This window comes from Ptychodera flava, chromosome 10 (assembly GCF_041260155.1).
Source record: "Ptychodera flava strain L36383 chromosome 10, AS_Pfla_20210202, whole genome shotgun sequence".
NCBI lineage: Eukaryota > Metazoa > Hemichordata > Enteropneusta > Ptychoderidae > Ptychodera > Ptychodera flava.
The window spans coordinates 43,582,508-43,595,162 of record NC_091937.1 but is presented as its reverse complement, the minus strand read 5'-3'; the positions used below and the strand labels follow the sequence as shown (position 1 = coordinate 43,595,162).

Below are 12,655 nucleotides of genomic sequence, written 5' to 3'. Positions count from 1 at the left end.
AGCTGTGGCAACAAGTCTACTTTTTACCCACAGCGCATTTCTATATCATGTGGTTTGCCACCTAAAACATGACAAAAGCTATATAAGATAGCGATTATTCAGTATAGTGTGATCATGATTTTATCTTCCATTTGCTTCATAATCTATTCTTCTTCCTGTGGTTTAAAGAGGTGTTATTTTCTACATGAATGAGCATTGGAGTATAATACAGAAAGTTCCTTCAGTGATACTTCAACTTATACTTATAATTCGAGGTCTCGGCTAACATTAAATATTTTCATACAGTTCGTCCACATTTGTAATGTGCATGGTGTACCCGATAAAACAATACAGTTCTGCGATCTGTTTGTTTTTTTGGGTTTTTTTTGAATCACAAGGGAACAATTGTGTGCTAGGATGACAAGCTGAAGGTCTTTTCTGTACTGCATAACTTCGATATATAACCTCCACGTTTTCCAATGTTTTGCTCGTGTGTACTTTTCTATTGAGATATGCATTTATGGAAAATAATAAGCATGAATAAAATACTAATGTCACTACGAAAGGACTCTAACATCTATGCGTTTGTAATGTACTTTTGTACTAAGTACTGAGGTATGTCTTTCTATTCAGGTATTATAAAGCAACCATTCTTTGCACCCAATCATCAACTCTTTCTTCAATCACTTCAGTTATTGATCAAACTATCAACTGTTTCTTGCGTGTTTGTCAAGATATGTATTCAATCAACAGTTAAGAATGTACTTTATGTGCGTTTCCTAGAATGGTCGGACGGACCACTCACAAAACACTAATGTATTTGAAGTAATTTAAACGTTATTTTAGTATTTAAATGGTGAAATCGTAGACGATGACCGACACATATTTATACAATTATTTTTCTATCAAAATCGAACACTGGAAACATGGAGTACTCACTAAGCATTTGAGTTGTCAATCAAAACTGCTTGACTATTAAAAGGTTGACCCTACTGAGATTGAACTCTATTATGACTTCAAGGACGCATGCTCTTAAAGGTTTACAGTCACCTGTAATCTAAATATGCCCATATATGGTCAAAGGGGCGTTCGTTGGTATTCATATGCCCACGCGAGGGAGCTGTTTTTACAAAGCGGCCACCCGCTTAAAATCTGTGATTGGTTAGATTTTCTCTTTCCATGGTAACTGTGGCAAAATTGGAACAGGTGACAGTATACCTTTAAGCTGGCGGAAAACACGACAATCAACGTAAATCTTCTACCATTGCACTCTTTTAGCTCTTTCTCGTTACCAACATTGTCCACTAATCTCCAACCCAACGTGAGGCAGTTATCAGTAGATCACGTGACCCTTGATATTTACCAATTTAATGAGTGGTTAGATTTAGACACCCTATGCTTACAAACAGGTTACACTGTACCAAGCCATAGACGGTCTAAAGTTCGAGGCAACATGATTCGTATGTCGTTACACTGCTTGTATGTGTGTATCGTCTGTTTTGTAATAGGTAAGTGCAACGACAAATTTTACTAATCGTCAAAGACTTTCTTCCATGCTCCAAACACCGTAGGTCGGGCGCCCCATGGGATGCGATGGTAACATGTTTATGATGTAGCAGCCGCACAGTCATCATCTCTTAAAGTCACCAAGCGCTATTTTCAACTCAACAACTTCAGGCCCGGATTAAACGATGATTAATGTACAAGTTAGATAAGCCAGGTTTGTTCTCAAAATTATGAATAACAATAATTCGATAACCGCTTAACAATAATTTCAATATACTCATATGCCAGTCGATGAAGAAAATCATTCTATTTCTTTACTGATTTTCGTATAAAGTAAAAATAAAGGTTGTGATAATCATTTCCATCTAAACCCAAAAGTTCTGAGTGAAGATTATGTAAGACGGGCATTAAAAACATAGCCGAAACAAGCAACTACGTATCTTTGAGGCAGGAGACCATTTGGCCTCCTGACGTCAGCCTAATTGTCCCCTGTTTGGACTATAGTACATCTCGTAAACATGTCATTTCGTATACTTCAGTCTTTTAATAATTACCAGACATTGGCTACAATATTAATCACATGAGACTTAATCTCGTCCTTTCAACGATGTCGTTCTGCTATAGTGACACTTGCACGGTGCAAGCAGTAATGTATCTCTTGCCTTAGTATATAATGCACATACAGAACAATGCAGACAGGGTCAAGGTGTGATTAGGTGACCATATAACTGTTTAAGGGTCGTAAGAATTGCAGTTTGCCAATCATCTACATATACATATCAGGCGACAGGAGATTAAATGCTCAAGGATACGTACAAAGGTCATAAATCCCGAACGGGAATCTGTACACTATCAGATCAAGAAAAACTGCCAAGGTTTGGTAGTTTGATGAATATGTTGCCCATATTTGATACAAGTAAAGAACATTGATGCAAAAAACTTCCCATGCGAACCACATCAAGTCATACGGTCGTGACATGTGCCCAATTAAACACTTATTAAACTTTTAAGTAGCTAACTTGATATATACAGGGATGCTGGAAAATGGTAACTCAGTCCCTCTGATTCAGATCGGCGGTCATAGCATGTATGCTATTCAATATGGAGGTAGCAGATCCACACCCCTTCGTCATTAGTATACTTCTTCAAAATATCATCTAAGTCTACCAATTTATCAGAATAGAGGGTGCATAATTTGGAACTTTGTTGAAGCTTTTGTTATCACATATTATGGGCAAAAATGCTCTATAACCATGCATTTCATGAGCTCTCTCTCCCTTCCTCCTACCCTCCCTCCTCTCTCTCTCTCTCTCTCTCTCTCTCTCTCTCTCTCTCTCTCTCTCTCTCTCTCTCTCTCTCTCTCTCTCCTCTCTCTCCTCTCTCCCTCTCTCTCTCTCTCTCTCTCTCTCATCACCAACGATCGAGTCAGTTTTCTATGATTCTTATCATATGAAAGTGTAGAATTTGAAACATTGGCATTGGATTGAACAAACGCCTAATAAAGTATATAGAATTATAAGTAGCTGTTAAACAAATGTATTATGAATATTTTTCTCGGATTCAACCTCATGCCCTACGGAACCAACAATTCCCCCCTAATGGTCAATGACAGCGTGAAAAAAGACTAAGCTACATCCAGACCTCTAAAGTAGTGGTTCGATTTCGAGATACGCTACTGTAATTTTGACAGTGATCTCTCGAAACAGCCTGAAACATGCTGGCACGCAACACCTACACAATTCAATTTTAACGAACAAATTGCTAAACTTGGTATCTGTTAGCCTCAATACAATTCTGTTCATCATACAGCAGTTCCTCTCCACCACGGTGGTAGCGCACAAAATTCAGTATTGTTTCAATCGATCTGCTCTCCAAATCTACCTCACCCTCCAACCCATCCTACCTACCCAACTAATTACCAATGGGTTTACTTACCTAACGTACCTACCTACCTACCTACCTACCTACCTACCTACCCGCATGCCTGTCTGCCTCCATCCTACCTACCTACCGACCTACCAACCAACCTACCCACCCACCTACCTACATACCTACCTGCCTTCCCACCAACCGACCGACTGACCGACCAATCGACCAACCTACATAGCTACCTACCTACTACCTATTACCTATTGAAGCCGTCAATGATGAAAGAGACTTTGAAATATCCCCATACAAAAACAGCCATGTGCGTACCGTATACATTTTTCTATTAGATAAGTCACACAATGCGTGCGTTTCTAATTGTTACCCACTCGGGACACCTGGTACCACCACTAACTACGAGCGGTTTCAGATGGTCCTACTTAACTTTGTAAATTACAGACGTCCCATGGGCCTGGTAATGTAATACCTAGAAAAATGATTTTTAGACCAGTTTCATGTCAAATTACAGAGAGAGTTTTCCGATCATCAAATTGCCCGTTACCAAGGTGATGACCTTCTCCGTAGATTGATACTGTTTCGCGTAATGGGTCACCAGTTGGGAGAGAGGATTCTAACTGAGGTAGAAAAGAAGAAAGAAGAGGAGAGGGTGTATACGATTGCAACATATCTTGGCTGCGACTGTCAGTTTGAATACATGTATGTACTTTGCATAGGAACAAATGTGGAAAAGATGCTATAAAGAACTAGTATATGCGCAAACTAATTTTATCAATCTCCCACTAGAAAGGGCATCATCATCATAATGAGGGTATTTCTCTGATGATAGATCTGACATTTTGAAGTTGTGACGAATATGGCTTGCAACAAGTTTAGCAAAATTTATCCCTACCATGAAATTATAATGTATTAAACATAAACATATATATTCAAAATCCAAAATGTGCTTAACATTATTAAATAATGCCATGAAATAATGGCTGAAAAGAAATATCGATGATGGTTTCATCAATAGAAGAGAAACTATTGGCTGGGTAACAGTGCAGACTTACCCCGCAAGCACACTTTAAAAATTTACATAGGAATTTTTCAGTTTGTCACGTAATCCAACATTTTTCCTTCCTATCATGGATTTTCTGTTTTTCACATTCTCTGCAGAGACGAAGATGGCATATACCGGGGCTTCCATGCAGATTTGATAAAAGCTGGTATATCAGACAATTAAAATATCTCCGATATGATAGAAGCATCATGATGCGTGACTGTCATATTAAAGACAAAAAGTTCTGCAAAACGAATTTTCTTGATACACAGAAGAAATAAGAATGTGTTTTGCAAGTAGCAGATATTTAGTAACCATCATTATTCCGTGATAGTTGAATTTTAAAAATGCCTTTTCTCCAGAACGTTTTACATAATTATATCGTTGTTATTTAAGTCTGTAGAGAGGCTGGAAAGAAGTGTGTGAATCAAGTTGTGCCAAAAAGTGCATGTCTTACCCATAGGAGTGGTGAAATTCCCCATGCAGGACCAGGTAAGTAGGAGGGAATTAGAACTGTTGTGGCCCGTAAGATTGCATAATGTCTACCGACCTTTTAAATAAACGGTTTGTCAATCATCAATGACCCATTATCCAAATTATTTGACATTTATTCTACTAAAAAGAGACTCGTAAAAAACTAGTTACAATATTGGTTGTTTTTATAACGTTTAAAAGAATGAAAATACATATCGTTCAAAATGTAGTTTAGATACATTGAATAACAAAATTGATGTCCGTTTTAAATTCGACGTTCACAGTTTTTCTGACCCTCGTAAACACACGCTTTATTGGGACGATGCTTTGCTTCTTCATTTTATTGTTCAAGGCGCCCTTGCTCTCCTCTCAAGCCCTTTCTTAATAATTGTATCAATCATTCTGTAAAGTTTCATTTTTGGATATGCCGACATATTTTGTAGCTTTACTAGGGAAGCAGATTGATATATGCCTCGGATGGAGTAAGACCTCCGCTAGAACCCTCTCTGTGGACTACACAGAACCTTTTGTGAGGTTCGATTCTGAAGTCCTATTCGTGGTCAAATCTGGAAATCCAAACAATTTTGATCCAAATGACATCAGGGGAAAGACAATCGGTAAGTTACAAGAGTTATTTATCTTTCCAGGAAGAAATAGTTTGACTTTGGTCAGCTAAGAAGTTTAAATTGAATATTGACTGCCTGAATCGATCGTCAATAACCGGAAACTCGCCATATCAGTATCAGCTTGCTGTGAAAAAATGAGTACAGCCATGAAAAAGCTCTGTCGAATAGGTATACTACATAGTAATATCTCAATTTCTTGAAACGTCGCTAATAAAAAGTCGTGAGGTTGCAAGGTCCAAGGAACAACATCTTTCTACCAAAGATTCCTAAAACGGTGCCCTGTCATGGCGATGATTAATCATGTAAAGTAATAGAGATCTACCGTTCCTACAAATTTGGGCAACCATTTTCCACTTTTAAGCCTCTTATCATAATGTTCCATTGTGCAACTATTCACACTTAAAGGTTTTGAAAATGCACTTTTCACGGATAAGATATGTCTACTACATGCCAGAGATCGAATCGTTGGAGTTGATACCATGCAACCGCACCAAGAGGTGTACAGGGAAAACTTTGAAGCCCTTTTGGACGACATCAGAAATGACAAGGTAAATACGAAAACAAAGTGAATCAAAGATATTGAGAAAGTATGCAGATGGCAGGCGGAACAACGGTCAACAAAATGTACGAGGATTGAAAAGATAGCCAACGGGAGGAATGAGAGTTACTGATTTCTAGATTGTCCAGCGTATAGAGCAAAACACTCATATTTCATCACTGACTTCAAATCTTAATATTTAGATCAAGAATCTTGTCATTGTTGCATGGATAATACGATGGTGTGGAAATCAACATACGGGCATAGCCATTTCACATAATCCGATTGTCTATTTGCTATTTCCTATTAATCTTGTGTACTTCTATTTTTTTCCAAATTTCACATTGCCAACAAAGTCTGATAAAACTACTAGGAAATGCCCAAAAATTATGACAAGGACACATTTTCATTTTCTCAGATCGATGCCTTTCTCACTTTCACCGAAAGAATCCAACCACATCTTAAAGATGAATTTGAATTTATCGGAGACGACGTCGGCTGTGTTACCGAAAGATCACTTCATGGGATAAAACGGAAGGACAACCCACACACGTGGTTCGACGAAACCCTGAAAGCAATGAAAGAAAATGGCAAATATCACGCCTTATGTCACCAGGGCAACATCGACCACAGTATGATATCACTCTTGATTTTCATATTTTAAAAAGCAAGACTTCACTTATTTTTATTTTAAATCTAATCGCACCCATAGGCATATAAACATACTGTATCTTTAAATCCGTTTGCCTGTCCATGCGGATCAATAAAAAGCCATTCAATTTATACTTTTCAACCGTTCAAGGATTTTTTTCTTGCATTTCTACGCATGTAATTTACACTGAAGAGTATTTAATTATAACTTGCTTTAAATTATTATTCTACATTTCTTTCTCAGGTCACAAAGGGAAAATTAACTGTTTGGTTGAATAAACGATGACCCTACTTCGCTCGAAGAGCCTGTGATTTCACTTTGTAATGTTCTCGTTGAAAAAAGTGAATGTAACAGTTTTCGAACAAAATTCAACAGCAAAGTAAAACCGAATCGGTATAGCATTATTAAACTACTCAAATGTGTTTCATTCTGTACATTTATTGATATTTGTCTGGGTTTGTCTGTATGTCTTCTGTAATACCTACCTACTCACACACATGCACACATTCCGACCTGTCAGTCAATATTTAAGCTTACAAGTACATCCGTCTGTGGCTGTTAATAAGTATTTGTCATTCTTGTGTATGGTTATTGAACATATCAAAAGATAAAGTTTCACCTCCATAAAATGCCTATATTTGTGCATGATACCTAAAAGACAGGTCTAAAATACTTGGAGTACACGAAGCATTGTCTGCAATAAAACGAAAGGACGGCACACTCACGTGGTTCGACGAATCTCTGAGGGCAATGGAAAAGAGCGGCAAATATCACGCCTTGTGTCCACATGCCCGGCATGAACATAGTAAGATATGTTTTTTAATTATGAAAGTCAAGTAGAACACAATTTTCTTATTGCCCAGAAATTTACTTTTGACATATAAAGGTTATGCAATCGTGTATTCTGCATTGTATTCGAATCAAAAGTCTCAGTTAATGTTTCATCCCTTATATTATCTAGTGATGACCGATAAAGGAGCTCATTGCATTGCAGATGAAAAGCTGTACAGATATTTCATAATGCACGATAAATAATTTATTGATCATCTTACATGAAGAAAATAGTATGACTTGGAGTAAACGGCTCGCCACTTATCGACGTCGAGCATTTGTCGGTCAAGGCTTTTAAGTTTAAATCTGAGATCTAACCACATCAAAGACAATTATCGGTACCTTATATATGATTTTTCCACCTAAGTGAGTTATAAAAGTCCCACGCGGTCAACAAATCTTTTGCTGTGGCGAGAAGAAGACTCTTTTACCCACAATGCATTTCAAAATCATGTAGACTGCCCCAGCACAAGAAAACGCTATTTAAGATAGAGAAAATTCAATATGGAGTGATTATGGTTTTATATTCCATGGGCTTCATGTCTATCCTTCTTTCTGTTTTTCAAAAGAGATGCTATTTTCTTCATGAATGAGCATTGAGTATAATACAGAAAGTCACACAAGCGACACTTCTATATAAACGCTTCCTAAATTCGAGGTCTTGGCTATCAGAAAGTATTTTCATACAGTTCGGCCAAATTTTTAAGGTGCACAGTGAACTAGATAAAATAACAAAGTTCTGCGATCTGTATTTTGTCAGGTCACAAGGTAACAATTGTGTGGTAGGATGACAAGCTGCACGACTTTCTATTTCGGCACTGTATAACTTTCATGTATAAGCTTCACTTTTTGTAATGTTTTTGCTCATGTCTAGTTTTCAACTGAGAAATGCAATTATGACAAATAATGAATATGAAGAGAAATTACTGCTATCAATATGACAGGAATCTGACGTGTATACTTTTGCACTGTCCTTTTGTACTAAGGTACTAACGTTTGTCTTTCTATTCAGGTATTCATAAATCAATCTTTCCGTGCACCCAATCGTCAACATTTTTCTTCAATCAGAATCAGTTCAATTATCGATCATATCATCTACATTTTCTTTCGTGTTTGTCAAAAAATGTATTCAATAGATCGCTATTTTACTTAAAGATGTCGATGAATGTACTATATCTGCGTTTACCGGTTGTTCGGACTGCTTTCAAAACACTATAATACCTGCAGTAATTTAAACATTATTTTATCATTTGAATGATGCAATCGTTCGCATGGACCTTCACATATTTATTTAGGTTTATTTAACAATCAAATTCGAACACTGGCAACATAGGATATTAACCTAGCATAGGAGTTGTCGATCAAAAACGCTCGATTACATCCATTCCTTTTAAAAAGTTGACGCTATTGAGGTCGAACTCAATCATGACTTCGAAGACGTATGCTAGAGGCAACGTAGTCTTATTACGTTGCACTCTTTATATGTTCTCTATCGTTTCCCATCTTGACGATTCATCTCTAACCGAAAGCGAGGCAGTTATCAGTAAATCAAGTGACCCGTGATATTTACCAATTCAATGAGTGGTTAGACTTAGACATCCAGTGCTTCCCAACAAGTTCCACTGCACCTAGCCATACACTGTGAAAAGATCGAGGCAACATGATTCGTATGTCGTTATACTGCTTGTATGTGTGCATCGCCTGTTTTGTACTCGGTAATTGCAACCTAACAAATTTTACATGTCGTCAAAGACTTTATAACATGCCCCATATATCGAAGGTCACGCGCTCCGTAGGATTATGTTAACTTGTCTATGATGTAGCAGGCCGCATAGTTGTCATCTCTTAAAGTCACAAAGAACTATTTTCAACTTAACAACTTCGGACCCGGAAATGATTAAATCACAAGTTTTTCATAGTGAGCCGTTTTTTAATTATGCATAAAGAATTCGATGACTGCATAACACTTATTTGAGTGTTGGAAATCATGCTATTTCTTTACTGATTTTCATTTATTATGGAAATAAAGGTCATGATTATCATTTGCATCTGAACCCAAAATTTCAGAGTGAAAGTTATGTAAGACAGGCATTTAATGAAAACATTATAGCCCAAACAAGGGACTGCGTATCTACGAGGAAGGTGACCATTTGCCCTCCTACGTCAGGCAAATAGTCCTTTGTTTGAACTATAGTATATCTCGTAAACATGTCATTTCGTATATACAGTTTTTCAATAATAACCTGAAAATCGCGACAACATTAATCACGTGAGACTTGATCTCGTCATTTCAACGATGTCGTTCTCCTATCGTGACACTTGCACGGCTCAAGCAGTAATGTATCCCGTGCCTTAACAGATAATACACAAACAGAACAATGCAGACAGGGGCAAGGTGCGATTAGGTGACCATATAAGTGTTCAAGGGTCGTAAGAATTGCAGTTTGCCATTCATCTACATGTACATATCAGGCGACAGGAGAGTAAATGCTCAAGGATACATACACACGGTCATAAATCTCTAACGGTTGAAATCATGTGTTAATGTAATCTGGATCTGTATTAACCCTATTAGATCGATGAACCCTGCCGGGTTTGGTCGTTTGATTAATCTGTTGCCAATTTTAAAGAACATGGACAAAAAACTACCATACGAACCATATCAATTCATACGGACGTGGTATGTGCCCTCTTAAACATTTATTAAACGTTTAAGAACATAATTGGATAAATAACGGGATATATGGAAAATGGTGACTCAGCCCCTTTGATTCAGATCGGCGGTTATAGCTCGGATGATATTCAAAATGGAGGTAGCAGATCCACATTCCTTCGACATCAATATACATTATAATTCTAAATATCGACAAACTCTGCCAATTTATCAGAATAAAGGTGCAAATGCTAAATTGGTAGCTATGTAGAAGGGTTTATTATCACATATTACATGCAAAAAAGTTCTCGATAATGACGCCGTTCATGAGCTCTCTCTCTCTCTCTCTCTCTCTCTCTCTCTCTCTCTCTCTCTCTCTCTCTCTCTCTCTCTCTCTCTCTCTCTCTCTCTCTCTCGTGTATTTGTCGTCACCGACTTCCTTTGCAGGTGGCCAATGCTTCACCTCAATCAGTGATTATGTGCTCTCCGACCGTGGCATCGACAGCAGCAGTTTTCGAGCATTCACTAAAGACAGAGTCCCAATTCCCATGATGCGTGCATTTATCGCTCGTCATTTCAGTGAGGTGAGAGCTAGAGGCTTTTTCTCTCGACTTACATTGAAGCAATTGACCGACGATGGAGTCAGTTTTCTATGATTTTAATTATATGAATATGGACAATTTGAAACATTGGCATTGTAAATAACAAACGCCTAATAAAGTATAGAAAGATGGGTTGCTGTTTAACAGAAACTGAATTTTTTTCTCGTATTCAACCTCATACAAACGGAACCAACACTCGCCTACAAAATGGTCATTGACACCGTGATAAAAGACTTAGCTACATCCCGACCTCAAAAATAGTGGTTCAATTTCGAGATAAACTACTGTAATTTTGACAGTGATCCCTACAAACAGACTGAGTTCAATAAAGCGAAGGCACATAGATACACGCTGACACACAATGCTGACAAAATTCAATTTAAATCGATGAATAAATCGCTCAACTTGGTGTCTGTTAGCCTCGATACAATTCTGTCCACCAGACAGCAATTCTGCCAACCACGGGGATAGCGCAGAAAAATCAGTATTGTGTCAATCGATCTGATCTCGAAATCTATGACACCCTTCCAACCAACGGTGCTAACCCACTTACCTTCCTACCTCCGCACACTTACCTATGTAGTAGCTACAAAGCTACCCACCAACCTACTTACCTACCTACCTACCTACCTACCTACCTACCTACCTACCTACCTACCTACCTATATCTATCTGGCGATCTGATGAAAGACACGTTGATGTATCGCATACAAAAACAGCCATGTACGTACATTTGCTATTAGATGAGTACTTCCACAGACACAATACGTGCGTCTGTAATTGTTACCAATTCCGAACACCTGGTACCACCACTATTAGTAGTTCTGGATTGTCCTACTTTACTTTGTAAATCACAAACGTTCCATTGACCTGGTCATGTATGAAATAGAAAAAGATTATTTTGTTGAACATGTCATATTACAGAGAGGGTTGTCCGATCATCAAATTACCCGTCACCAAGGTGATTACCTTCTCCGTAGATTGATGCTGTTTCGCGTGATGGGTCACCAGTTGGGAGAGAGGATTCTAACTGAGGTAGAAAAAAAGAAAGAAGAGGAGAGGGTGTATACGATTGCAACATATCTTGGCTGCGACTGTCATTTTAATTACATGTATGTACTTTGCATAGGAACAAATGTAGTAAAGATGCTATAAAGGAATAGTGTATGTGAAAACTAATTTTATCAATCTCTCACTAGAAAGGGCATCATCGTCTTAATGAAGGCATTTCGCTGATCATAAATCTGACATTTTCAGTAGGTTAAGAATATGGTTTGCAACAAGTTTTCAAAACTTTTATCCCTACTACGAAATTATAATATATTAAAAATACTCAGTGCAAGCCCACTTCTTTTTATTCTTTATGTGAACGAAGTGTCTACTGTTATTTCCCATTTAACCTTGTCTATTTATGCAGACGATACAAAATTGTTCAAATGTCTTGACTCAGCTGATGACTGTATATTTCTTCAGCAAGATTTGAACAAGATATCGAATTGGTGTGCAAAATGGAAACTGAATCTTAATGTTTCTAAATGCTGTATTATATCATTCACCAACAAAAGAAACAAAATACTGGCTGAATATTCACTGAACGGCTCTATGCTAAAACGGCTGTCTTCAGTTAAATATTTAGGTATAACCCTGACATCCGATTAAACTTTAAAACTCATATTAACTCCATTATCAGTAAATCTTACAAAATGCTAGGTTTTCTTAAGCGCACCTGTAATTAGTTAGATCAAACCCTGAATATGCTTCCACTGTTTGGTCTCCGAACCAAAAATATCTCGTTGAAAGACTTGAAACTGTTCAGTTGAAATTTATTAAATTTGTCTGTTTTAAACAAAACATTCCCTATGTATCAG

At 37.5% G+C, this 12,655-nt stretch overlaps 1 protein-coding gene and 1 long non-coding RNA gene across 2 annotated transcripts; both read left to right on the top strand.

Annotated features, from left to right (window-relative positions):
- Positions 1 to 1,359: 1,359 nt before the first annotated feature.
- Positions 1,360 to 7,119, top strand: LOC139142910 (uncharacterized). Its single transcript, XM_070713100.1, has 8 exons — positions 1,360 to 1,487; positions 3,881 to 4,068; positions 4,528 to 4,577; positions 4,808 to 4,903; positions 5,329 to 5,502; positions 5,917 to 6,059; positions 6,468 to 6,681; positions 6,945 to 7,119. Exons 2-8 carry the CDS (start codon positions 3,956 to 3,958, stop codon positions 6,977 to 6,979), a joined length of 825 nt encoding a protein of 274 aa, XP_070569201.1. The 5' UTR covers positions 1,360 to 1,487; positions 3,881 to 3,955; the 3' UTR covers positions 6,980 to 7,119.
- A 1,939-nt stretch (positions 7,120 to 9,058) lies between these two features.
- Positions 9,059 to 11,893, top strand: LOC139141506 (uncharacterized). Its single transcript, XR_011554206.1, has 3 exons — positions 9,059 to 9,247; positions 10,633 to 10,769; positions 11,712 to 11,893. It is a non-coding gene; the product is annotated as an uncharacterized lncRNA (long non-coding RNA).
- Positions 11,894 to 12,655: the final 762 nt, after the last annotated feature.